This window comes from Phaethon lepturus, unplaced genomic scaffold (genome assembly GCF_000687285.1).
Source record: "Phaethon lepturus isolate BGI_N335 unplaced genomic scaffold, ASM68728v1 scaffold16179, whole genome shotgun sequence".
Classification (NCBI taxonomy): Eukaryota; Metazoa; Chordata; class Aves; order Phaethontiformes; family Phaethontidae; genus Phaethon; species Phaethon lepturus.
This window is the reverse complement of record NW_010561383.1, coordinates 43862-69807: the sequence shown is the minus strand read 5'-3', so window position 1 is coordinate 69807 and position 25946 is coordinate 43862. Positions and strand designations below refer to the sequence as shown.

The 25946-nt window shown below is 42.0% G+C and overlaps 1 protein-coding gene across 1 annotated transcript in view; it reads left to right on the top strand.

Annotated features, from left to right (window-relative positions):
* Positions 1 to 467: 467 nt before the first annotated feature.
* The window catches only part of LRRFIP1 (leucine rich repeat (in FLII) interacting protein 1), a 66085-nt gene continuing 40606 nt past the window's right edge, over positions 468 to 25946 (top strand). Inside the window, exons 1-9 of the mRNA XM_010293995.1 lie at positions 468 to 560; positions 2655 to 2741; positions 10126 to 10143; positions 13495 to 13542; positions 15182 to 15226; positions 15762 to 15812; positions 19430 to 19462; positions 20570 to 20617; positions 23752 to 23808. Of these exons, the coding sequence (XP_010292297.1) occupies positions 468 to 560; positions 2655 to 2741; positions 10126 to 10143; positions 13495 to 13542; positions 15182 to 15226; positions 15762 to 15812; positions 19430 to 19462; positions 20570 to 20617; positions 23752 to 23808 (480 nt within the window). The remainder of the gene's footprint in view (positions 561 to 2654; positions 2742 to 10125; positions 10144 to 13494; positions 13543 to 15181; positions 15227 to 15761; positions 15813 to 19429; positions 19463 to 20569; positions 20618 to 23751; positions 23809 to 25946) is intronic.

The following is a 25946-nucleotide window of genomic DNA, read 5'->3' as shown; positions in this document are numbered from 1 at the left end:
TGGTTATTGAAATACATAAGGAAAATAGCTACAGTAATTTTAATATCAAAATAATCTTGTTTCTGTCTCTGGCAGGAGGGAAGTTAAGATAAACAGTTCTGTACCGTTCGGTGTATTTTGCTTGTGGAGACTTTAAGGTCCTTTATTTTCCATATGGGGAAAAATACAGCTAACTGTTGGCACTGATTTTATTCTTCACCCAGATCAGGTGCAACTTTCAAATGAGTGTAGAGAGTTAAGTTTCTTTACTTTGATTTTTGTACTGTTTCTTGTGGAGTACTACAGCTTGCGTGTCAGGGTGCGGGAATGCACCTCTAACCTGTAAGGAGTCGACGGTGTTGCTTAAAGCTCTATCTCCTGTTCCCTCTCTCCCCAAAAAATAGTTAATGAGCTGGAGTCCTCAGAGCAAGGTTCCCCTTCCTTGGGGTACGTGCATGTTGTGTTTGAACGGTTACTGGCAAACGGTGATGGTTGTTACCCGGTATTGTGGGAATGGCCTGGCAGCCTCTCGTGATGAGCGGCCCGGGGCAGTACCCCTCTCTGACACTGCCCTGTACTTTGTAAGTACCCACTGTGAGACAGACTTACAGTACTGCTTCTTGAGGTGTTGAATTTATTTTCAGATAAACAGAAGTGGATCAATATCATGCTTGTTCCGGTACTGTGATTTCTTACCCTTAGCGGTCATCTTACAGCACACTTACATAGTGGGTGTCATAAACGATTTCAGACATTGCGGATAAATCATAACGCTGCCTGGCAGGGATTCTGCCTAAGTGTTTGCCCTTTTTGTTGACGCAGGGCTGCGTCCCAAAAAACCCCAAACTGCTTCAGGTTGGTAAATGCTGTTGAAGCCACGGTCCCTTGAAAACGCTCGCGGTAACACGTGCCTTCACCCCACCGCCTGCCGTCATTTGGCTCCGTAAGCAACAGCACCCTGCGATGATGAGAGGGGACAGTTTTTGGGTGCAAGTGTGGAGGTCCGCTCTAGGTGCGGGACCGCAGGTGCGTCTTGCAGTGTCTGTCTGCGGCAGAGCCAGTTACCCTGAAATTCAAGCAACGAACTGAAGAGAGAGCAGCGCTCTGTGCAGAACCAGCTCTCTTCTCTTTCTGCCATGGGCATTTTTAGCCTCTGAGAAGATTTTTTTTTTTTTCTCTTGCTACAAGTAATTTTTCAGGCTGAAGTTGTCTGAGTTGCAAGAATTTAAAAACTGGGTTCATTTAAAGAGACCGTATTGGTGCAACAGGGGAGCTACAGCAGTCGTCGAAAGGAATCTGCCTGCCTACCGGTCTGAGTCTAGGGGCAACGCGGTAAAACGGGGGAGAATGTCGATAGCTGAACAGCAGCAGTCTTTAGGGACTGGGGCTGTTTGCGGTGGGGTGTTGTAGAAGGTGGGTGATGTGAACTTAAATTTTGGCCTAGTGACTGTATATTTTGGATTTTGTTACCGTTGGTGAGGATTTAAGATCTACAGCAGTGCAAGGCTCCCAGTTCTGTACACCGTCATGTACTTGGTTTTCATTAGCCCTTTTTTTCTGCTAGCTGAAAGTTTCAGCCAAGCTACCCCTTTTTTCTTCTTTTCCCATGTTTTGTTTTGTGTTTTTTGAAAGTTGTGGCCCCTTTCCACAAGTTTGAGTGGTGAATATACTTACAGAAGGGAAAAGAAATTACATCTTGCTTCTTTCTGGTTTTTCTTTTGTTCAGAAGTGCTAGTGAAAGTGTTGATGTTTTGATTTTTCTGTATGCTTGACCTTGATATTATTGCAGTTTTTCCTGTTAAATTGGATGCTGTACTTACAGTAAAAGGTTTTGGAAGCAGAAGTGTTGGGTGTAATGCCAGGGTGACTAACTGAGCGATGCCTTTTGCTCCCTGCAAAATCCTATTCTGGGTGAGCTGCTCGCAGTCGTGCTGTACCAAGCCTGAGCTAATTTTAATTTTTCTAACTGGTTTTGCCTGGGATTAAAAGCAGACTATTAAATACGTTACTGTACAACATACTACAGCCCTTCCACCTGGGCTGGAATGAGGAAGCACTGTAGATCTCCTGAGAGGCCTGTTCTTGGGGCAGATTTCCACTCCAGAGAGGTTTGGACTTGAGTACAGATGTCTGGAGACGTGGAGTTAGTGCATTTTCTCAGGTTCCCTACCCCCTAGCCTCCATAATTTCATCCTTGGTTGTGCATAGTCATGCTGAACAGCAATGTTTATCTAACTACTGTGCCTGGGTATGTGTGTGCAATGTCAGCGGTGTAGGAAAAATGGCACCTAATGTGTTTGCTGTTGGCCAAATTAATTAATCAATAAAAATTAATCTGTGCCGCAAGGAGAGGAAAAAAAAAAAGCAAAACTCGCCTTTCTTAAATAAGTCTTACTGTTTCCTCTCTAGCCACACAAATAGTAATTAAAGAAATGCAGAGCACTTTTAAACACAACTGCTAACCGAGGGTAGTGCCGCCACGAGGGTGTATTACCTGCCTGTGAAGCATAACAAGTTACAGAAGGCTGGGCCATTGCCTGCAATAGGGAATTAACTCCTACAGATGTGTTTACAGTCTTGCCGAGTCAAGCCTCTTTATTTCATGCCCTGCTTAACAAGTGTGTTTCACACTGAATTGTCTGGCTTTTGTCTCATTGCTGTGTTCCTGTTTGCAGGCTGAAGCAAGGCTCGCAGCGAAGCGAGCGGCACGTGCGGAGGCACGGGAGATCCGAATGAAAGAACTGGAGAGGCAGCAGAAAGAGGTACGGTCAAGGCTCGGGGCGTGTTTTGATAATTTTCTTTTCTGAATACATAGGTAAAAAGTCTGAGGTCCTGGAACAAAGGGTTAATCTATGTTTGGCTGGAATGTTCATAGTCTGCGTAGAGCTAATGCTGCTCAGTTAGCTGATCATAGGATATAGCCCGGAAAAAAATTGGGGTTGTGGCAACAATTTTATCTTGGTGAAGCCGGTATAATTATTCACAGAAAACACTGGTGGTTAGTTAGTAATCGTTGTTTAATATTAAACTTTGAAGTATGCAGCTTGTTTGTGTGTGCATTAGGGGGGTGGATTCTTATCACTTCATTAGAAATCTAATGAATATGGAAGACTCTTGGCCCTTGTATAACTCTACTTGTAAGTTGTTTTGCTTTGTTGCTGTGAAGCTAGCATTGTGGTTTCCCCCGTTTTGTAAAAATGGTCTGCCGTTGGTGGAAGTAACGGTAGAAACCGAACTTGGCAGAACATTACCTTCTCCAAAGCGTTTGGATTAAATGCCTGGTGTAGTCTTTCCCAAATTCTGGACAAGCTAGTTGTTTTATACTATCAGCAAAGTTGCTGTGGCTCTGCAGGTCAGTGTGTGGGAGATGATGGGCTTCCAGTGTAGGAATGATAGGAAAGACCAAAAAGACTTGTTCTCCTCCTGTTGTGTTTGATCAGTAGGAGCTGTACTAAATGTTACTCCACGCCAAGAAACTGAGAGCAGCACTTGTTTTGAAGCTCTAGAAGCTAAAGCAGTGCTATTAGAATGGGACTGTAAGCACAGGATGGCACAGGTGGGCCAAACTAGCAATGAAAACCAGAAGGGCTTAAAACTTGTATTTTTTGATGTGCATTTCATGATACAGGAGAGCAGGCGTAGCAGGGCCAGCAGCAATCATAATTTAATTTTTTCAAATAAATCTTGAAAGGGAATGAGTTTGGGGGTGGGGTGTGGGAATACATAGTAAAAATAGAGGGGTGTGGGAATACATAGTAAAAATAGATGTGCATCTATGCTTCAGGGTGCAGAGAAGGATTCAGGTTGGCTTTTAAACAGTGGATCAGGATGCAATAGCAAACTAGTGTCGGTGCAGGCTGCAGGAATCAGCCTGGAACAGAAGCAGTTGGGCAGTTTGCCCATGCTCAGCTTTCTGCCGGAGCGTCTTGTCTGGTTGAGGCATGTTGGGATGTGTCTTAGCACCCTGTAGCCACAGCAGGGTTAGATGTACCTGCAAACACACCAGGAGTAAGAGCTGCGGGGGAGCGTTGCTGCAAGCACAGTGCTTGTGGAAGAGAGGAGCCTTTTACTACTCCAGTTGCTGCTTTTTGAAGGATGTTTCTTGCAACCTGGACCAGAGTCGGAAGGCCTGGAGTGCTATCAAGTGTTGTCACTGTCAAGCTTCTTGCTGTACCTGCAGCCTGAGTGATGGGACTTGCCAAGCAGCCTTGGGAAGATCCGTGGTAAACAACCACTAGGTGTTTTGTTTGGGCAGCAAAGTAAATATGGGTGTCATGGCAGCTGATGGGTGTCATCATCTAATTTGCAGATAACTTCAATGCAGCTGATGACCCCCTTGAAGATTAAAAGCTGATGGCTGCAAGAGGTGTCCTAGTAAATTGAAATTTTGGTATGAAAACTAAAGGCTGTGTGCTTGCTCCTGCAGTTAGTAACTGAAGAGCTAGTGATCTTAAAACTCGGTGAGAACTTCTTTGTATAGATGGAAGCTAAATGGTACAGGATGCTGCTCTGAAATACCAAATTCAGTGAAAGCTGAGCCAGATACCCACTACAATCTGTTTTGTAATTCACTGGCATAAATAAATGTGTAGTCACATTATGAAATTTGATATTTTGCAAGCTTGGATATTCTGTAATTTTTTCCAATAATTTAATCTCAGCCCCCAGGTGCAAGGTAGAGCTAGTAAGGATGGCTACAGGAAATGTTTCGTTGCCACAATTACCTTGTAGATAGAACAAAAGAAAGCATAAATATAGAAAATCCCGAGCAGTCATCAGCACAAGAGATTTGGCACCTATCCCTTCCTTGGAGGAAAACATACTGTGATACTGGTGTCTGTACAGCTTGTTGTCTGCCATCTTCAATTTCCCTGACAAACTTTTCAGAGCAATAAATAGCACGTTCCCACTACTGCCATGTTGAATAACCAGAACTTAAAGCGCTTGCTTTACTACTTCAGAACGCTTGTTAGAGCCAGTTAGAGAAGTTAAAAAGCAACAAATAAATTTATTGCATGTGTGTGTACTTGTTCGTGCTGAAGGCAATGTACATGCCCTGACAGGCTTCTTGTGGAGCATGGATTAGTTGAGAATATATTTATATTGATGGTCTGGGTTAAAAGTTTCCAGATGTTACCAATACAAGCTCTAAACATGGTAGTATAGCTCTCACTGGCGGTGAATTAGGGTGTTTTAATGATTTGGATTTGGACTGGAAATTAGCTCCTCTCCTGCCCACTATCTAGTATTAGTGACCTTTCTTAATGTGCCTAATTTTCCGCATTTTAAAAGAATTGGATGACTTTTGCATCATGGATCTTACACAGGTGTTTTAACTAATGTGCTGCTTGGCATTACAAAAGACATGTCAATGCAAAAGGACCAGGTGTCTGAGATTTTTCGTTCTGTATCTTATGAATGCTTCTGTAGGCAGAATGAGCAGCCACTTCATTAGAAAGCTGTTAAAATGCCCTGTGCTGGATCTGTAGGCTAGACATAGGTGAAGAGTGCACCAGAGGTTGGTCACAGCAGTGTAGTAAAGCCCATCGGTAAATGGTGAGGGCTACCTCATATCATCCCGAGCTCTTCTTCTGGTGGAAATTATTTCGTGTAGCACACATAATTGACACCAGAAATTGCTGCAATAGTCGATTCTTTTGGAAATTTAAAATTGTGTTTCTTATCAGCCATGCTGTTGATAAGCTCCTTTCCTTTCAGAAGGAGCGTAGGATGAGAAGCTCATGGCAGACAGCTTGGCTTTAGGTGACGGTGAGCACGCTTGCCGCTGCTGCGGGCTCAGCCCTTGCTCAGGCTGCCGTACCTCTTGCGAGTGGTCGCTGCCGTTCCCCTCGCGGTTTGTGTGCTCGGAGGGATCACTTCAGAAAACTTGGCTTGAAATGTAAGGTGACTCCAAGAATTCTTCTGGAAACTTCATGTGAAGCAACGTACTGCTGTAGTAGAACACTAGTCGGAGAAATTACATAGCAGAAATAGAGGGGCTTTCGGAAGAAGACACTCCGAATTGCCGTGTGAGGTGCGGGGAAGTTACTGTGAAGGCTGCTGCTGTTCGCTGCGGTGGGGCAGGACTGCAGCTGCGTTCCAGAGGCGGTTTCATCGCATCGCCTGGCATCGCCTCGTGCCAGGCGGCAGAGAGGGTAAGTGTGCCAACGTGGGTGGGTTTCTGGGTGTTCTTTCAAGGAGAGGAAGGTAAGGAGGGGAGCGTGACTGTGAGTTTAATAGGAAAGTAATGTAGGTAAACAAAGAGTTTTCTGAAGCTGAAGAAAGAAAATAGCACAAGAATCATGATATATGCTGATTTATGAAGAGAAGGGTAGTGGTCAGTCTTGAATCTTATATAGGTGTGTATATTTGTGAATCTAAATATCTATATATTTAGTAGAGACGGAGTTCCTGGACATGAGGCTCCAAGAAAGCCACAGATCTAAGAAATGTAACTGCTTGAATGTTTCTGACTTCTTATTCTGTGCTGCTTTGTTGTTGTTATCCAGCAAAGATGTAAATAATTAATCTGCAGGTTTTCTGGTATGCTTCCGTGCACAGTGAGTCAGTACAGGAGAGCTCTCATGTGAGGCAATGCATGTTCTAAGCTGAAAGGATGGTTCTAATAGATGGTACTTGCTCCTTTGCCTGTTCCCACACCACTGTGCCCACCCAACTGATGGGAGTCAGCAGTGATGGGTCCTGTGCTTTTACCATGCTGCCACTGTCTTCAAACATTTGGTTTTACAGCTGCAGAGTCTAAAGCCAGTCTGTTTGGCTCGTACTCTAGAGGTGTGTTTGGTACAGAGATAAATGCTTGTGTGCATTCAGATATTTATTTTTAATTCATGTGGAAGAGCAAGTCAGGAGTTGTCGACTCAGTTTTCCCGAGTAACAAATTGTCAATTCTCGTGGGGCTACTAGATAAGGAGAGGAGATTTTTTCTGTTTGTGTGGTTTTTTTTTTTTCTTAGAAGCTTGGCATAAGAGATATTAAAGCCTTTTTTTCCCCAAGAAATATTTAACGGTAATGTTTCAAGACAAGTAAAAGCTGCAGCATTAGGGCTAATGGTAGAGACCGTTTTATGTAGGAGTACCTTCTGTGTGTTCTGCTGGCAAGACTTTAAATGTGTCTTTGAGGAGTGACACTTGGAGACCACAATTTAAGCTGATATTAGTGCCTGAAGTGAAAAGAGAATGATCTCCTCCCACCCCTTAATCTGCAGGCTAAGATTCTTGCTTGCCAGTTCGCACAGCAGATGAGCCTGTACTTTCAGTTCAAGGCTAGAGTGTTGTGCTTGTCTCCTCGCTTCATTTTCAGCTCTCACTTTAAGGGCACAGCACAAAACTTGCCTTCGTAATTTTAAAATTCACTCTATACCAGCATACTCATTTGTACGTACTTTTCCTCTTTTGGATTCATATTTCTTTGGAATAAAATACGTTACCAGTAGTTTCTGTCGTGGATTTCTCTCTTCCTATGTCAGTTCCTTGAGCATGTAGTAAGTTTAGTAAATATACTGAAGCCAAGTTAGTGTGGGCAAAAGACTTGCAAACACTTCTTGATCTGCTTACCCATCCTGTTGACTGTGACGTGAGCCCCTTCTTCCCTTGTGAGGATTTGGTGCCTGCAGCTGGCATTCAGGATTGTTTGAAGCTGTTTAAAATCCCAGGCGGTGCAGGAAAAACTAGAGAAAAGCACAATTCTCCTGCTTTGAATGGGAGGAGAGGCTGACTATGAAACTTGGTGTTTACATATACAAGGAGGAAATTAAGGAGTTTTGTGAAGGTTAATCTGTATCTTATACAACCAGTGTGAAGATGCACAGGAAAATCTGGAGAGGGACAATGTTGCAGGTGTTTTTAGTAGACTTCCAATTTCTGCCTCTGAACTGTGCTTCACTGGCTTTTTCTGTCCTGTTCTGAAGTAATTTCTATGAAGAACATTACTTTTGCGGGAGACCTCATGTGGTGAGGAAACCCGGAAAGCAGTCTGGTTTTCTAACTTTTCCGTTAGTTTTGTCCAGTAATACTGTGGACAAAACACTTTTTTTGTCATGCCATAATACAGGAAAGTACTATTTAAGGCATTTTTCTGATTAAATATCTGTTGGCTGTTAAGCCCTTTGCAGGGGGCATACCTGCAGTAGAGACTATTGTTTAAAAGTGTTTTTTCCTGTAACTTACTATCTAAGGAGGACAGTACGCTGATGAGACATCAGTCACTTTGGAGCAGAGCTGTGGTAATGCCTGCTAGCTAATGGATGACCAAAAAATTCCAGGTTTTATAAAATGTTGGAACAGTTAATGGTGACGCGCTTGGCTTTGTCCCTGTACCCCTCTCCACCGCCCTCTGCGGTGTCTGGCCCTGAACAAGCGCCTCGTTGTTATCTTACCCGTTGGCAATCTGGGTCCTGGACACAAGACCTCTTGTGTGCCAGGCTTAGCATTCAACGGGAATACCTGCTATGCCAAGCCTGAAGCATGGGGGTTTGGAAAATAAGACTTCCATGGTGTTGCCTTTGAAGTATGGGTGAAACAACAGCACGGAAAAGCTGAAGTTTAAAGGTTAAACTGCTCTGTGATAATTGCCACGTCTAAAATGGTGGTGGTTGTTTTCTGCGTGTGGACGAAAGGCACCCTGCATGTGCAACGGAGAAGCAAAAGATCAGAGTCAGTACGCACTGACTGTGGGAACTGTGGGAGGGTTTAGTTCATGTTCCTGTCCAAGGTTTTCTTAATAAAAGGTAAGTGAGGTGATTAGTTGTGTGGGAATGCTAGTTTTTAGATGTGGGTCTCAATTATCCTCCTTGCACTTGTAGGAATACAAATTAATGCTTCTGAGGTATTACGCTGGGTTCTGCAGTTGTCCTTCACGATGATGAAGGGGAACCTGATCAGGAGGGCGGCAGGGATTGAAAGAAGTACGCTTTGCTTCCCAGCCTTGGGATCTGGGCTCACCCGACGCGGACCGGAAGAGCAGTGGATGGCAGGGACCCCCTGAATAATCCAAAATACGGGAGACTGGCTACCCTGCTGACCAGCTGAAGGATTGGAGTTGGAGCAGTGACCTGCTCCCCCTGGGTTGGACTCACAGAGCAGAGGGCTGGTGGTGATACTTACTCAGCATTAATGCTTATCTAAGAAGACAAGCAGTAAGGCAGCTGAGGGCTTTGAGGCCAGAGCTGTGATACATTTCCTACAGATACAAAGCTGGATGTTCAGCAGAGAAGTGGAGAGAATGAAGGTGTAATTTCCTTCTGGATTCGTGCAGCCAGTTAGGTGTTTTTGAAGGAGAAGGGTTTCTTGCTTTAGAAATACTAGGAGAGATGCAAGAAAAAAACAATGTTTTCAGTTTTCATATGGGTTTACAAAGCTGGTCAGTCAAGGGCAGTTCTCCAACAAAATTCAGATGTATTGGAGTGGTTGTAATGCTTTTGTGTATTATTAAAATGGTTCAAGATTACGTAACAACTTTGTAGAGTCAGCGGTGCATTTATTAGTGCCTGGAAATAGTGTGAGGCTCTGTGGAAACATTAAAAAATGAAACAGCGACCTGCAGAGATCCTCCAGTGCTGGCAATATATAGGCAAGAAGTTTTCAGAGACTTTTAATGAGCTGTGCTGTACACAGGTGAAAGAAAGATAGCATTGATGCTTTTGCAACTATGCTTCATTGGTGAAGGACAAAATTTGTCCTTAAAAGAAGAACCGTTTTTCTGTAGTTAATGCTGTTTGCTCTAATTGTGGTGGTAGATGCACAACTGTCATCCTAGGTGAATATTTGGGCATCTGCTACTTTGAAGGAGGGAGGTTGGGAAAGCGAGGCCTGAGCTCACAGCTGGCTCAGGCTCTGCTCTGGTGCAGAGTCTAGGGAGCAAATTGCATGTGCCTCCAAGAGTGTGAAAATGAGGAATGCTGCTGTGTTTTAACTGTTGATGTGAAGGAAGCCTAGAATGTAAACGCTGTTTTCATTCTACCTAACTCTACAGGGCTTCGATGTACACTTCTCTTGTATGCGTGTTTTGCTGTATATTCTGTATAAACTATTATTTTTTTCCCTTTAGAATGAGCTGTGGATCATTGCATTGCTGTTTATTCATGCTAGCTTTTGTTTCCTTGTTTCTTTCCTTTCCCTCTTCCCCTAGATCTATCAAGTTCAGAAGGTAGGGCTTGCTCTCTTTCATTCTTGTTTGCATGTGTGTGTTCCCACGTTCAGAGTCTTGCTAGCGCATCAGAAAAACCTCTAAAGAATGGAAAGAGGCACAGCAGGCTTTGTATTTCCATACAGCTCCCTCCTTCCCTCCCGTAGGCTTGTGGGGTGGATAATAAAGGGGAGAGGTGGAAGATGACCCGTGTAAAATGTGTCTGGTCAGACACTTAATTTTTTTTCTACGGACTGTTTGGCAAAGAATAAGCGATGAGCAGAAGAGTAAGTTGGCAAACCAGCCGTCATAGGAGGGTACGGTGGCTCCATGTGTCACTAAGCACCTTACAGCCACTTGGGAGTTGAAGGCCAAGTCTATTGCTGAAAATATTTCAGTCTGGGCAAACACCTGACAGGTGCCAGCAGGAAGAATGACTTTCAGATGACTTTGTTTGCAGAAAATGACTGGAGTAAATCAGGGATGCGGTGTTTGAATTTGTAATCTTTTGGTACATAAACTGTATGTTCTTTCTTCTGGTGTCACCGAAGCACTGTAAATGGTTTTATATCGTTTAATACTCTCTCACCTCAAAGTCATGATCTCTTCCCTCCTCCCAATTTCCTTCTCATAGTTCCAAACGATGGCAAAGATAATAAAAACAATGATAATAGCTGTAGCTGAGGCCACTTGCCATGTAACAGCAGAGTTTGGGGTTTGTGTTACGGTGTTTGGCTGTTGTATACTCCTAGCATGTGAACTGTGGGGTACCTAGAAAGAGAGAGAGCACCAAAGAAATTTTGCAGGGAGGGAGAAAGCATGTACTTCTTCAAGCCTGCCATTTTCTACCTTATTGAATGTTTATTTTTTTTTTCCTTGAGATATTTTTATTGCTTGCTGAATGGTAAATGTATCCCAAACCCACAGCCTGTTTGTTTTGTTCCGCCACTCCAGCTGCCTTCACTGCATGTTTCACTCGCTTGACCTAGCAGTGCATGTGCTTCTTGGAAATGCTGATCTCCTCTTTAAGTGCGTATGTATATGAAGATAGCTACTCAAATCATGTGCTCCGGTATTTAATCCTGACCCCATGAATTTGGCAACAAATACTTACTCTTGGTTTTATTTGTGGAGTTGACTACGTACAGAGTAACCCAAATCAACATCTGCCCATGGATCAACAGGCTCGTTATCAATCTCTTTTATAGGAACTAATTTAACCTTCTGGTACAAATGTAGCCACACTGTGGGAGACAAGGAGGTTGTTTGCTGTTAGTGTCCTGCCATGGATGACAAGATAAGTAGGTTAGCCTCACGACATCCTGTAGCGAGTTTGCAAGTCTAGCAATTCCACTATCACTTAGTGAGCGAATCTGATCAGGAATTCTCTCAATGGTATTAACATCATTAATTTTAATTGTAATACCACTTTTCAGGGTAGGAGGCAACCTGAGCCTGGCAAAGGCCTCTAACTAAAGAGCAAATGAATGGACAAGCACAAATTTCTTCCTTTAACCCACGTGGCGGTTCAGACCAAGCCCCTCGGGGCAGAACAGAGCAGTCGGCTTAGTGAAAGAAATGGGAAGTGGCTGAGGGGGCAAAATACCTGAGACTTCAAATACTGCCGGTTCAGTCCAGCGTGACATGTGCCGTTTAAAAGGTTATAAATTAAAATAGTCTCAAGGCAATCGCATTCACTGATATTCTTCTTTTGGGGGTAGTAAGCGTGTAGCTATGTAACCTCAAATGGTGGAGGAAAAGGTTGCGAGCGGAACTTAAACTTGTGACATAACAAGTCTTTTAAGGGGTATTTCCTCATCTGCCTTTTGCAAAGCTGAATTCAGAAGCCTGTGTTAGAAAGTAAGAACAGAGGGCAGGAAAAGGAAGCAGCAGACCTTAAAAAAAATGATTAGCATGTTTATGGATCATTTCTATGTGTGAGAAAGGATTCTCCTTTTTCATAGTCTATTTTTTGCAGTTGATTTCTAGTGTTAGAAAATGTTATACCTCTTTTGGTGGGGGGAAAGCCTCTAATAAGGCTTTACCTGACCTGACTTACTGCAAAGCGTGTAATCTGTAGATTCTGATCTCTTGCACAATCCTGACCAGCTGGAGTTCATGTAATTTTCGGGGGTCATTTTCAGGATGTCATGTCCCTAAAACTTAATTTTATAACAAGCTGTTGTATGTGTTAGGCTTCTGCCTGGAAGTAACGAGTCTGAGCACTTGTGAGAAAGTGTGTAAGGCTTGAAGAAACAATGGTTCATGTCGGTGGGTGAAAGGAAAGGATGAAAGTAAAATTACATTAATACCATTGACCGGGTGCTAAATACAGAGTATAATACAGAACAGGTTTCTGATTTTTTTTTTTTGTCATTACCTAAGGTTTTGACTTGATACTCCTGCCTCCTCAAGCCTCTAGGAAAGCTGGCAAGTACAAGGCTTGTTTTTTCCACAAATACGTGAACATCAAGGCACATAATCTAAATGATTCTAAAATACATATTATGCTTCCTTAAGCATTTGCTGATTACTGTGCTTTAGGCCGGTGATTTTTTTTCTTCACACAGGAATGTTAATGGCCACCATTATAAATGCAGACTTCCTGAGACTGGATTCAAAGCACATGTTTGGGGAGGAAGAAAAGTCCCGCTGTCTGGTGGAAATGCAACTTCAGTTCAGGGAATTTCCCAATGTTATGTGAAGAAAATACGAACTGAGAAATGGTTCAGAAGTGACAGTCTACTAGGAAAATGCATGGCATTTGGGACTGAAATGCCCAGAGCTTTCCAGTCTCACCTGCATTGGTGGAGCATGTCCTAGAGGTTCCTCTTCTACCCTTGTTGGTGGTACCACCACTGTCAAGATGGTTGAAGCATAGGCAAGAAGTCTTGTGCTCTGAAAAGGAGCTTTGGGGAGTTCTGAATTTGGTGAATAAGAATATACAGAGATTAGTTGTACTGTATTCAACTTGTCTTCCTGGTTTGACAAATCTGTACGGTAAACATGATTTGACAGCATTTTTCATCGTGAAAGTGTTCTGTGTTCAGATCCCTTGTAATGAGTCTTGACTTAAATGGGTCAGGAATTCAAGACTCATTACTCTCCTTGCTCCTGTCCCCACAGCGCTGTTGTTTTTGGGGTTTTTTTGCACTGCTGAGAAAGCAGAAGCTGTCGAGTACCCCAGCTGTACCCCAAACATCCCTTGCCAGGCAGCTTTTCCTGGTGCTCTGGTGGCACTTGGCATGGCTTTTCCCTGGCTTGTTTGCGTGTGTAAAGCTGTGCGGCTCGGCTGAAATCTGGCAATGCATGTCCAAATGTTGTGTTTGCCTTTCTCATCTAAATTCTGTTTTTTCCCTTTTCTGTCTGTAGAAATATTATGGTCTGGATACTAAATGGGGAGACATCGAGCAATGGATGGTAGGCCTTGATCAACGTAGCTAAGCAACATGGTGTTGTTTTACTTGTTGTTCTGTATAGTTGACAGAGTTTGAAATACCACAAAGTAGGTATTGTAATGCATTGGAAATGTGAATTCCACTTTTATCGCAAGGATTCTTGCAGTCCGCATCAATACCTGAAATGTGGCTTATGATCAGCTTAAAACGGGCAAGGGTTTAGTTAGAGCCATCTCTTTTTAGTGATCTCTGTCTGCACCCTATCACTCACAGATTAGATTAGCATATAGACCCATTAAAGCCACTTGTGATACAAGGAGTGTGTGTACTCCATTTTACTTCCTGTGGATTTTTTTAGAATTTGAGTCTTCTCAAATCTGTCTTCAGCTAAATTTTGGGCAGGTTTTATCCATGCTTCTTCAGTTACCTTTGTATTTACTTGTCCAGGAGCACTGTGCAGATGCATTATTACTGCTACTATGGCAATGCTCACTTTGTCTGATAATGCAGCGTCCTGGATTTTACTATTTGCGAAGCCAGTGAAGTTAATATCAGACACGAACTTAGCCATTAGCAACGTCTGACTGTTTTAACACCCACAATATAAGATGAAGAAGTTGCTAAAGGGCTGGAAGACATTGGTTTCAAATGTCTTTCAAACATAAGTGATGTCATAAATTTTCCAGCGATGCTGGATGAAAACTGTTGTTCATGACCTTGCCCTACAACCTGAATAGTGCGCACTGAAAAAGGCAAAACCGAACAGCTGACTCCCAGTGTGGGAGATAACTTTTCAAACTCCCTGACTTCCTTGACCCTTGATAATTAATCAGCATAAATGCTGGTTTGCTCTATGCCTTCTTGAAAGCCTACTGCCATATGGACCAACTGTCCACCCAGGATGCTCCAATCTCATGGATAAGCCATTAAGTCTCTTCAAATCCTTGCTTGGTGAGCTTAGCTCCACCTTACTAGCAATTCCCTTGCTTAGAAATCAATTCACCTGTGACAACCATGAACTACAATGCTTAAACTTTTTTTTCTTGTTTTCTATCACTGTTTCTAAATTCCATGTAAAGTCAGTTTATTAAAATCAATTTGTTGAAATGTAATAACATCCTACAGCACTTCCAGCATTAACACGGCTTTTGGCCTGCAAAAAGGCAGTGGTGCTGTGTGTCGCAGAGGCTGTAAGCAGAACAGAAACGCTTTTGGTCTGGAAGAAGGGGCCAGGCTGTGCCCCTCTGGGATACTCGCTAGAGAGAGACCATTGCCCTGCCACAAAATTTCAAATAGAAGATTTATTTTGAAGGACTGCAAACTGGAAAGCTTAATTACAAAAGCACTGTAAGTATACAAGTGATTGCCAGATGCGGAGAGATGCACTTGAAGCATTTTTTTGAGATACAAATAAAGATGTCACTGGGTACAGTTTTCTGTAAGAGTAATTAAGGTGTGTAGCAGAATAAAACTGAGGGGAAGAAAGTTGGGGTCACAAGTGAAGGGAAAAAGGGTTTTTCTGACTCGACAAGGTGTCACCTTCTGTAATTTGGTTCAGCCTTACTGACTCCTAAACAGTGCTGAAGCTTCACTGTGTCTTTCTGTTGGTGTATCTGTCTTTTCAACACTTTGCTCTTTGTTTTTCTCTGCTGCCTCGGTAGGAAGACAGCGAGCGTTATTCCCGTAGAGCCCGAAGAAATGCCTCGGTTAGTATTTGCTTTTGCGTTTTCTTTATTGCTAGACGTTTCAAGTTAAGAAATAGATGTGTATAAGGCAGTTTCTTTTTAGAAGAAAAAAAACAAAAGCAGCTTTCCTCGCACCCTGCCCCAGCCGAGTGAAAACCCCAAAGCCACTTCCTGACTTCTCTGCCCTCTCCCCACTCACTCTGGAGCTTTTGCAAATGTGCTCGAATAAAGGGGGACAGGGGGTGGAAGGTGGGGAAATAACCTGCTTGGAGTGTTTAATGGTTGTTTATTCAGAGCATGGGCTGAGAGCTTATAATAGGGAACACCCGGGCAAGCTTTTCATTCGTCCTCTAGTAAAATGCTTGACAGTGTTGCTGGGGCAGGGTGTGATTTCATTTCCTTTCTGCTTATAGTTCTAATGCGATTCTTTTTTAAGACATGTATTCTGTAAGTCTTTTTCTTTCCTTGTGTTCCACCAAAGCCATCTGCATTTACATCACTGCCTGTTACTTGTGTTCTTTTCATTGTTTTCTTGTCTTTATATTTCTTTTGATAGGCTTCGGATGAAGATGAGCGCATGTCAGTGGGTAGCCGTGGAAGCCTGAGGGTTGGTAAATCGTACAATTTAAGTATGCATGTGTGTGCTCTGATGTTACTTCCCCCTGTACCACCAGACTAGTTACAGTACTCTGATAATACCATCCTTCCAAGGTCTTGACGTGTTCCATGTTCAAGGCACATGGAGTGGGTTGGTGTTTTGTGTCGGTGCTTTTTTTTTTGTTCGTACATATAGGTCAGTAATTCTTTAAGCCAGGGGAATTGTTAGATTTGTGTGCGCTGTGCAGGAACACCAGCAGAGCACACGACTGTGTAGAAACCTTTCTGGTAAATGCTGTTCAGTGTTACTGTTGCAGGAAGTACTTAGCTAAAACATTAGTAGCTGTTTCTTGTGTACACCTTGTAAGCTCGCCTGTTTTGTTACAGATACTGAGAATTTGGGAGGAAGAAGTGCTAGCTTACTCCATGATCAATGTTTATATTAGCTTGGGAAACCAAAAGCAAATTGTCAGTGGAAATAAGTCTTAAGGGCTTTGGAATTGCAGGTGAACGCCCTCCTCAAAACTGCTTTAGAGGTATTTGAAATTCATCTGCAGACTTGAGTTTTTTATGGAGGGAGGGTTAGTAGGGCACAGAGTGTTGCAGTGCACCAGTATGCATCTGCAGGAAAAGTTCAAACGACTTTTTTCTCAAAATATCCATACAATATTTGTCCAGATAATACACATGTGTACAAATTTTAACTCCATTCTAGCACAGACATAATCAGCTCTTGTAATTGTTAAGATAGATTAAGGAACTTAGTTGTGAACAGCTAATGCTCTTGTCTCAGCATGTGTTGATAGTCTTCAGAAGACGATCAGAGTGCACCGCTTCCGAGACCTAAGGAGAAACATTCAGCTAACCACAGAACTGAAACAATCGTAACAGCACTATGGAGGAAGCTCTCGGCAATCCTGAACTTGAATCAGCTGTGACTAGGTTATGTTATGGAGTCATTTGTGCCCAAAACGGTTGTGTTCGAGAATAACTTGTTTTTCTACTGATGTTGTTTCTAATTTACCAGGAGCGCTAGTTACGTGGTTAAGCTGGATGATCAGTTGTATTTTTATAGAATAAGCAAGACCTGTATCATTCATAGCAAGGTCTTTATTTGTAATCCTTGGTTTCTGGCTTCTTTGGAGATTTCGTGTCATAAAATTATTTTTTTTTCCCCTCGAAAAATTATTTAGGCTAGAACCACCTTTTTTCCTGATCCCCCGAAGAACAGTATTGAGTGCAACACCTCATATGTCTCTACAAGAGTTCTGTAAGGCAAAAAAAAAACAAACAACAACCAACCAAAATTACTACTGCAGAGCCTGCTCAGTGATTCCAGTGGAGTTCACTGTGAGATAGCGTAAGACGTACTTAAAATTAACTGTTGCCTTGTCCCCTTTTTAGTCCCCTTATTACTACTCTAAGAAATGCTGTTAAAATCTTTAAGACTGCAAACTTATTCAGTTGCTTTTCCAAGCTAGAAGATGCCTTAAAACTCCAGAGAGTCAATGAAGAAAAGCTTATTTTCACAGCTGAACATGAAAGCCAATGTTTATTTTACTGAGAGTTAAATTTGGATGTGTTTATGACAGTGTTTTCTGAAGGGGAAAAATCTCTAGCTCAGGTGAAATGTCAGTTCTTTCTATTTAGAAGGTGATTACGATACAAATAGGTGGTTTAACCATGGCTATAACTGTGTGTCTGCAAGTACACTGGCACTGTATTTATAGCAGGAGTCCTGTTCATCTGAAACACCTTTTGTTCGTGGAAATCCACTACTGTGGTGGTTTTTTGATGTGTTTTTTGTAACATGATCCTGTGTTTTGTTGTTACATATTTAAACAGCAGAAGCCTTGCATTCTGTTTCCCCACCATCCCATGAGCAGAAGCTTTTCTGACCTTTGTTTTTCCTGGAGGAGCCAGTCTCTGGGCTGCCAGTACGCCTTCAGGCTGCGATAACCTTCGCTGGTCTGGGGAGCAGTGGTCTCCAGCTGGTTTATGGGATGGCCCATAAATACCTAACACTTCTGTAAAGAATGTCCTTTTCTAACAGAAGGACCTGGTTGAAACTTTTCACCCTGGTATTTCTAGTGATGTTGCATGGGCTCCCCCCCTCTCCTTGTAAAGTAGCATTCGGAGTATATTCTTAGGCAAGCTTACACTTGGGCATGCACTATAGCAGAGTTTTGACAGAGCTTCCTTCCCTAGTGACAATCCAAGGGTCACTAGGATTGTAGAAGAAAGTAAGAAAGTAAATGTGCAAGTTTGCTGTTTGGAACTGAAATTTAGCCTTAAACATCTTCTAGTTGTTTTACTCACAATGAATTGACCATTGATAATGTCCCTAGCGTGGGCTTATAGTAAATGATTTGATAGTTTGACCACATCTGTCTTTGACTATTTGTGGAGGCTTAGCTATTGCTGTGTGTCTTCAAAACAGCAAAGCAAAAAAATGAGCTAGCACCAAACAAAAATTACTGCTGAGGACTAGAGCTCACAGTTTGGCTTCTGAGCTATTTTAGCATGAAGAAAACACCAACAACTGGTGCCTTGTGTACACCAAGGGTTTATAAAACAAATAGGAGAATTCTGTATGCTCTTCTTTTTTTGAAGGCTGCTTCCGTAGCTGTGGGATGCCCATTGTAGTTGGTGTACAAGACTGACATTTTCTGAAAATGGATCTTGCATCTTTGGCACTCGGGCCCACTGCACTGTGAGGGGTTGATGGCCTTAGGGGTTGCTCTTTGAAGGCATGCTTCTTTTCTGTAGAGGAAGGTTTCAATGAAATGAGCCAATATGAGACATTTATTTTTCCTTAGAACTTTACCACCCTACTAACCTGTGTGAGTTTTACTCTGGATTTTCTCCTGGAATAGTTTCTAAGTGGATGTCTGAACTGCAGGCATCATTGATCTGCAGAGCTAGCTTTTGAGGAACTGGCCTGGATGCTTCTGGCAGGGCAACCATCAACATGGACTGCAAAACCACCTGAGATGTTGATTAGACCAGGCCAGCAAATTGGTTTAAGCTGCACAGCTGTGACTAAAGTGTAAACAGTGGCCTGGTGCATTGATATAATGATAGCTTGAGTGTATCTCTGTCTCCTGCTGGCAGACAGTCAGCTGCTGTGAAGGGGCATCTTCAGCTTTTCTGTGGCTCATCCTGAACCCATCAGTGTCCAGCCTCTTGTGTGTCAGAAGTTCTGCAAGCTTGGTTCTTTATCACATGGTTTTTCCTAGGAAAGCTCAGTAACATCATCCTGTGATTGCTGAGACACTCAAGCCTCTCTTCAATCCCTTTTCTACTAAAAGTGTCTTTGTTTTAGCACTTTTCAGCTGGCTGTCTCTCATCTGAGACCATCCAGCATGAAATATTGTTGTGTTATTAATCATTTGTGATGGGAGTTTGTCTATTTTCCTTGTTTCGTTTGCTCCAGAGTTCCTGGCTTCAGGCTTTGTGCAAGAAGTCCGGCATTATCAAAATTCTTCAGTTGGAATTTATGTCTGTGTCTGTGTGTTTTTGTGGGGTTGGGGTTTGTTTTATTTTGGGGGATCCTTCCAATTGCCTTAACTTGCTTCGGGGTTTTCCTTTGTGTTCTGATTTTTCTTTCCTCTCATGCCTTGACAGTCTCATTTGGAATATGCCAGCACCTACCCAGTGGTGAGAATAGTCTGCAAGTTGCAGTGTGTGTTTAAAAACTAATCGTGAAGGAGATACTAACATCAATTGTGATAGCTGATCTGAGATAAGGGGTGATCTAAAATGATCCTGAGGCAGTTCATGGTCCGTGATGTAAAGATGCTGCTTCCTTCACCTACTCTGATGCAGTTCAGGTGAAAAGCATTGAATGATTAGAGAGACCTAAGCTAGGTCTAGTCCCATAGGTACCATAGGACAGAGCCAAATAGCTTTTATTTCCCCTAACAGACTTTCTCTGTTACAGTCTGTCCATCATTTGAGCAGGTATGTCTGGTTTTATTTTGGCATAAATCTGAAAAGGAATAAAACTCTGACAAAGTCACTCTGAATAGATCTAGCAAAGGTGACAGGACAAAGCCGCAGCTTGTCTATCGAGCGGTCACCTTTGCTTTGGAGGATAAAATCGAACTCTGTAGGTAGTAAGAAGACGAGAGCAAGTATTTGCATTGAACACGTTGAGATAAAGCTGACTCGTGGAAAAACAGAAAGGGCACAGAAGGGAGAATGAGGATTGGGACTTTAAGCTTAGTTTAAAAAATTTCCTCATACTGTTAGCCGTGCTATCTCGTGGCAGCACTGTGGTGAAATGGAGGTGTCTTAGTTTCTGCAGAAAGCAAACGGCAGAGAGCAGTTTTATAGACTCTCTAGCTTTTTCACTCTCCTCTGTTCCCTGTGCTATTTCACATTAGGAATGCAGTGTATCTATTTGAGTGACCTATATACAGAAATAGTTCAAACACATTTGGATTTTGCATGGATGTATTGATGTAGTAAGTATAGACAGCTGGTAGCTCTTTTAATTGACTTAACCCAGCAAGCGTGAATGATTTGAACTGTGGCTACTAAATTTAACAGCGCTATCATCGCTTTTAACAATATTCTTTAATAACTGGTCATTTGACTTTGAGATTTGATTTTTTTTTTTCATGTGTGCTTACTGAGCCGTGTTGTGTAGAGCTGGAGGAAAATTGGACTGATGGTTTTGCATGTTGATATGCATGCCTGGCTATGGATGCGTGCCCATAAACTCATTGATCTTTTCATCCTGCATTCTTAATCTCACTGCAGGCTGGATTAGAGAGTGAGAGGACCAAAAAGAAGAACTACTCCAAAGCAGTATGTATCTTGACTAACTCTCTCAGAGAGGTGTTTTTACATACAAAACCACTGTGATAGGACAAAGAATATGTGCAAGTATGTTGGCTGTAAGAGCTCACCAGCCTAATGTCAAGGATACGGTGTAACTGTTGGGGTACGTTGGGTCTGTGAGAATACTGAGCACCACTTCATCTGCAAAATGTGGTATAATCCAAACATACCAGTGTTGTACACGAAGAGCATATTGAAAAACTCAGAACTTAACTTGAGCTTTATCATTACACAGAAATAGGTAATGGTGGTCGGATATATACGTAGTAGAGGCTGCATCTTTTCATAAAGGTAGTTCTATGTAGTGTCAATGCCTTACTAGCAGCTGTACAAATAAAGCACTACTTAGAGCACCACAAAACCAGGTGTGGCTGGGAGGTAAAGGATACCGTGCTTTCACACAGTCGGGATTTTAGGTGAATCTCATGGGGAAGCAATTCCAGGGAGGGAGAGAATACATGAGAGGGTGCGAAGTGGTGTACTGCTACTGCGGAGGGAAGGCTACTCATAGCAGAACGAGGTTGCCAGGCTGGGTGGGGGTTCTTCAGTACATTTGAAATCAGAGAATTTTCTGAAAAGTGGAAGTTGGATGGGGGATTGAGAAGGCCTGAAGGCCTTTAGCCTAGACAGCATTAGGCACAGTCTAAGGTAAAAAAAGTTACAAGTATAAATGGACATAATGGTAATGAGAGAGCTTTCTGCATCCATTAAAAGCAAGAGGAAAAGACAGAAAAGAATAGGGTCAATTGCACATGAGGGAGAATGAGTAAAATCTGAATACTTTAGCTTCCCCAGTCTGCAATTTTATTTGTTCTAGTTTTCATAAAGGTTATGAGCAGATGCTTAGTGTGTTAGCGTAGCATGGAACAAAGGTCAATGAGGTCTGATAAAACTGACCCTGCTCCTCAAGAGTTGCCTTCAAAAATAGTGCTGGAGAGGTTTCTGGAGAGGATGGATCATAGTGACAAGGGAAATGACCTGAGCTTCAGCTTGAAATCTGAAAGATATAGGGCAAATTTTACAAGTACATTTATAAGTGCCTGAAATATAAAGTGATAATCAGTTAACCTGGATTTGTGGAAAACGAATCATGTCAATACAACTTAATTTCCCTAAGCAGGGTAATTATTTAAGGGCATAAAAGAAAAGCATTAGATGTGACTGTAAGTCGACTATAAGGCTCTTGGCTTGTCTCTACATGATGTTAAGTGAAACCTTAGGCAAGATCTAGTTCTTGTAAAAGAAATGCACAGTTAATTGAAAAAGAATTCCGTTAGAAATGGGGACAGGTGGAAAGGATCTCATCTGGTCTAGTCCCATCTAAGACAGCATCATCATCATCTGTTTTTAAAGGGGAACACTGCTCTGCAGGAGTCTGTATTGCCTGGCTGTCTAAGTACAAGGAGTGAAGGTGGCTTCATGCGAGGTTAGAATAAAATACTGACGATGAATAGGAGACAACTTGTCAAAACTGAGCAATACTAAAAATAAGAGGGATACCACATTTACATCTACGAAAAATGAAATATACTATTACAAAAGAAGGAATTCTGCATGGGAATTGTTCAGAGAATAATCTGAGGTTACATTTAGTCAATATTACATTGCTGAAAAAAGGCAAATTTTATCGCTCGATGTAGTAATGAAAGGGGCGGTGGAGGTAATAGATCTGCACGGTGCTGTTGAGGCTGCAGCTGGAGTGATGGCTTGAGTTGCTGAAGGTTCATTTTATCCATTCGTCAGGAAAATGTTAGAGAAATTCAAGGAGCCTGGAAAAAAAACCCTAGTAAAAACTGGAAGGAAGCCGAGCTGTGTGACAAGGCTATAGCAGTATTTCGAATCGGTTCTTGAAAAAAGAAACTATGTTGGCCCTTCGTTTGTGGTGATAATACTGCATTTTAGTAGAGAATCTAAGCTTTTTCCCAGAAGCTGCTTCACCAGCTTGGATCAAAACTGGTTTCTAAGTTAATTTGTTTAATTTTTCATGGAAGCCATTGTATAGTATATTATAACTATTTTGCTTGGAAACTGATTCAGATGGGGTTAAGCGGATTTTCATTTCAGGAATGCATTAAAGCTTGGACTTGAAAACTTACTCTGAATAGAAATTCTAATTAAATTTCCACTTAAAAAACCACCCCAAATACACAGATCGCTTCCTCATTTTTGATGATAAACCAGGCCTCGTTGTGAAGAGATGCCAGAATAGTGAATCGCTTGAGAAATCTGAGCTTTTAATAGTGTCAGCTGAGGTGACTTTTGAGTCTATCCTCTTCTCCAACGTCACGTTTCCAGACTAAAAACTGCATAATAGTGGTGGTTTTATTTTATTCCTGACCCTACTGCTGTAGGGGCTTGAAGCATCTCACCCTGCTTCTGAAATGCTGGTTCTTGAGCCTGTTTGTTTTTTGTCCTTTGAGAGAAGACATCTTAATGACGACAGGGCAGGCTACCGAGCGTGACGGAGGAAAGCTGAACCAACTGAAACCTCTTATTTGTCTTTGGACTGCCACACAAAATACCAGGATGTGGCAGATGGTCACTGTCTGGGTTTAATTTTGATGTAATTGGGGAAAGCTAAAAAGAGATTTCATACAGCATTGTATCTTTACTAAAATTGAATTTCTCCAATACAAACTTCAAATTAATTAATTTGCTGCTTTTTATTTGCTTAGCTGCCAGAGGTGTAAGTAATTGCAGTGATAAATTTCTTCTATTGTAGTCTCTCATCCCTAGTGCCCCCTTTTTGTCCTGTGTTCCCTTCACAGAACGTCTGGAGAGATGGGTGCTATAGTGCAGTAGTAATAGGGGAAGCAAAAGTGTTTCTTTACAAGAAAAAAAGGGGTCAGAAAAGGCAAGCAGGCAGTATCCTTGACATTTTTGGCTGGTGTGCAGGTACTGACACAAATGTTCATGTCCTCATGTTTGAAATCATGACCTAATCCTGCATTTCTCCTGTTCCTGGTGTATCTTTGAAAAGTTCTGTCTCTGCCTTTGCTGTTCATAAGTGATGACTTTTGCTAAAAATTCCCTTTTGGGTCTGTGTCAATTTTTTTCCTCTCCTTTTTTTTTTTTCCCTTTTTCCTTTCCTTCTGTAACAGACCAATGGTTATGAGGAAGACGTGTATGGATCGTCGCAGAGTAGAAAATCTAGCAGGGTTAGTAGATGATTTATATTGCTATAAAATGTATTGCTCTATTTAATGGGATTAAAGCTAATTAGCAAGTTCTTTTCTGTGGTAAAGCAGGTTTTTCCTGTCTTACATGTTGTGGGCTTTGCAGTTCGTCAGACGCGGAGGTGCAGCAGTAAGCTGTCTTGAAAAAAATTAGGCCATGAGTGGGAAGGGAAGTCTCCAAATTTGGTACAAGAAGAACTTGGAAGCCAGAACTGCTTAACTTGTAAACAAAATTGGGTAAAAGTTAAATTGTGACAAGAAATAGTTTGGCAGCACCTGGCATGGAGGATTTCCATGTGTGGGACAACAGAACGATTGTTTTCCAACCTGTTCACGTCATGCTCTTAACACTGAAACTCCCAAGCTTCACCTAGAATTTATTTCATGTCTGGAGATTTGCATATGTGAAATGGACTTTGAATTTCCCCAAAACGTATGTTGCTTATTTGAAGCTTGCATAACTAAATGCTTGTTTTTCTGTGTAAACTGTATCCTAGGGTTTTTGGAAATTCCCACAGAGCTGAACAGCCAGTGCGAGTGTTACTCCTTAGCTACTTACCATTGATGTACTTTTATTTCTAGCAATATTCTTGTCCAAAAAAAGCTTAATAATTAACTGTTGCGTGTATGTCGGTCACAACGTTCCCTTCTGTTCCAGCACAAGTGTTTTGTGTCAATTATAGGAATTCATTGACCTGCTTTGTTAAATATTGGGGTTTGTGCAAATTATTTAAGGGTGTTGTCTCAAGCAGAGCCTCTGGAGGGGCAGGGAGGGGAACTCTGGCGTTTTTTTCTTTGCCTTTATTTTAACAAAGGCAGACAAAAGCTCAGAGCCTGTTGATCTTTATGCTATCAAGACTTCTAAAGAAATTTGGTGGTATGCAGACTAAAGCCCTCTGTTTAGGAGAAAAATAAACTGCTTTTAAGACTCCTAAGTGTTTGCGCAATACATGCTAAACATGAGAGAGACTTCAGTGAGTTACTTTGCAAGCATGAAGTTAAGGAGGCGCTCGTATAAATAGTGAAATGGGACCCTGTATTTCCTGTCCGTTTTATGCATTTAGCTTGTATATGTGGATAAGAGAAAATGAAATACTGTTGCTTAAGCTGTTAAGAAAACAGTATGTCCTCTTACTGGTACTCTTGCTCAACCGCTTGACAAGTTCAAGGAACTTTATTATGTAGTCCTTCTGACAAATGATGTTCTTACTCTTTAATGACATACTCCAGAGCTCCAAGTACTGCCGGAAAAGCAAAATACCCCTAAGTCAGTCATCCAGGGAAAAGTAGTTGTTTGGTTTCTCTTCAAATAATTTAAAATAATCTTCCTATTAGGGTTTGTAGCATTGAGGTTTAGTGTTTGTAGAGCATAATTACGGCAACATCATTAGTTTCTTGCTGTTTTCATTACTAAGTGTAATTCAGATTAATTGTTATTTGGAAGGGGGATGAGAGTTTAAGGGTGACTTGGAATAGCTGAAGCTCCAAAACCAGTTGATGCCCTTCTGGCTGGCATTCACCTTTAGGAATACTCTCTCCAAAAACCCCAAACCTAACTGTAAAGACTGCCAAGGTGGCAATGAAAAACAGAGAAGAGGCAGAGCTCGTCAGGTCAGGAAGTGATGAGTCTGATAAAATAGTTGTTTCTAAAATAGGTGTCCAGTTTTAAGCTGCAAAATGGAGTGATGGCCGCATGGAGATCAGCCTTTGTACGCTGTATTTGCAATATGACGGGTTGATTCCTTAAAAATTAATCATGCTGTGTGCCTAGGTAGTCTGCATGCAGATTACAAACTCCCTAGGTGGGAATGAAAGCAATTTCTTTAAGCTCAGTTCAGTTTATTCAGATTTCTTTTCAGTGAAAGTCTTGTTTTACAGGCATTCAGGAAGAATGAGGTGGAAAGGGATGTAAATTTTTGATGTTGGACAATGATTTTTTTCCTCGGTATATACCTGTGGGTCTTCTGTCACTGCAGGCAAATAGATCTGTGGCTAAGACACAAGTCCCACTGTCAAGAACAAACAAGTTTAATTTGCTGCAGATCCCTCATTTGTAAATGGAGTTAACACCTCCTTAATTTACAGTGATGATGCAAGGATTAATTAGGGCTTGTAAGGAA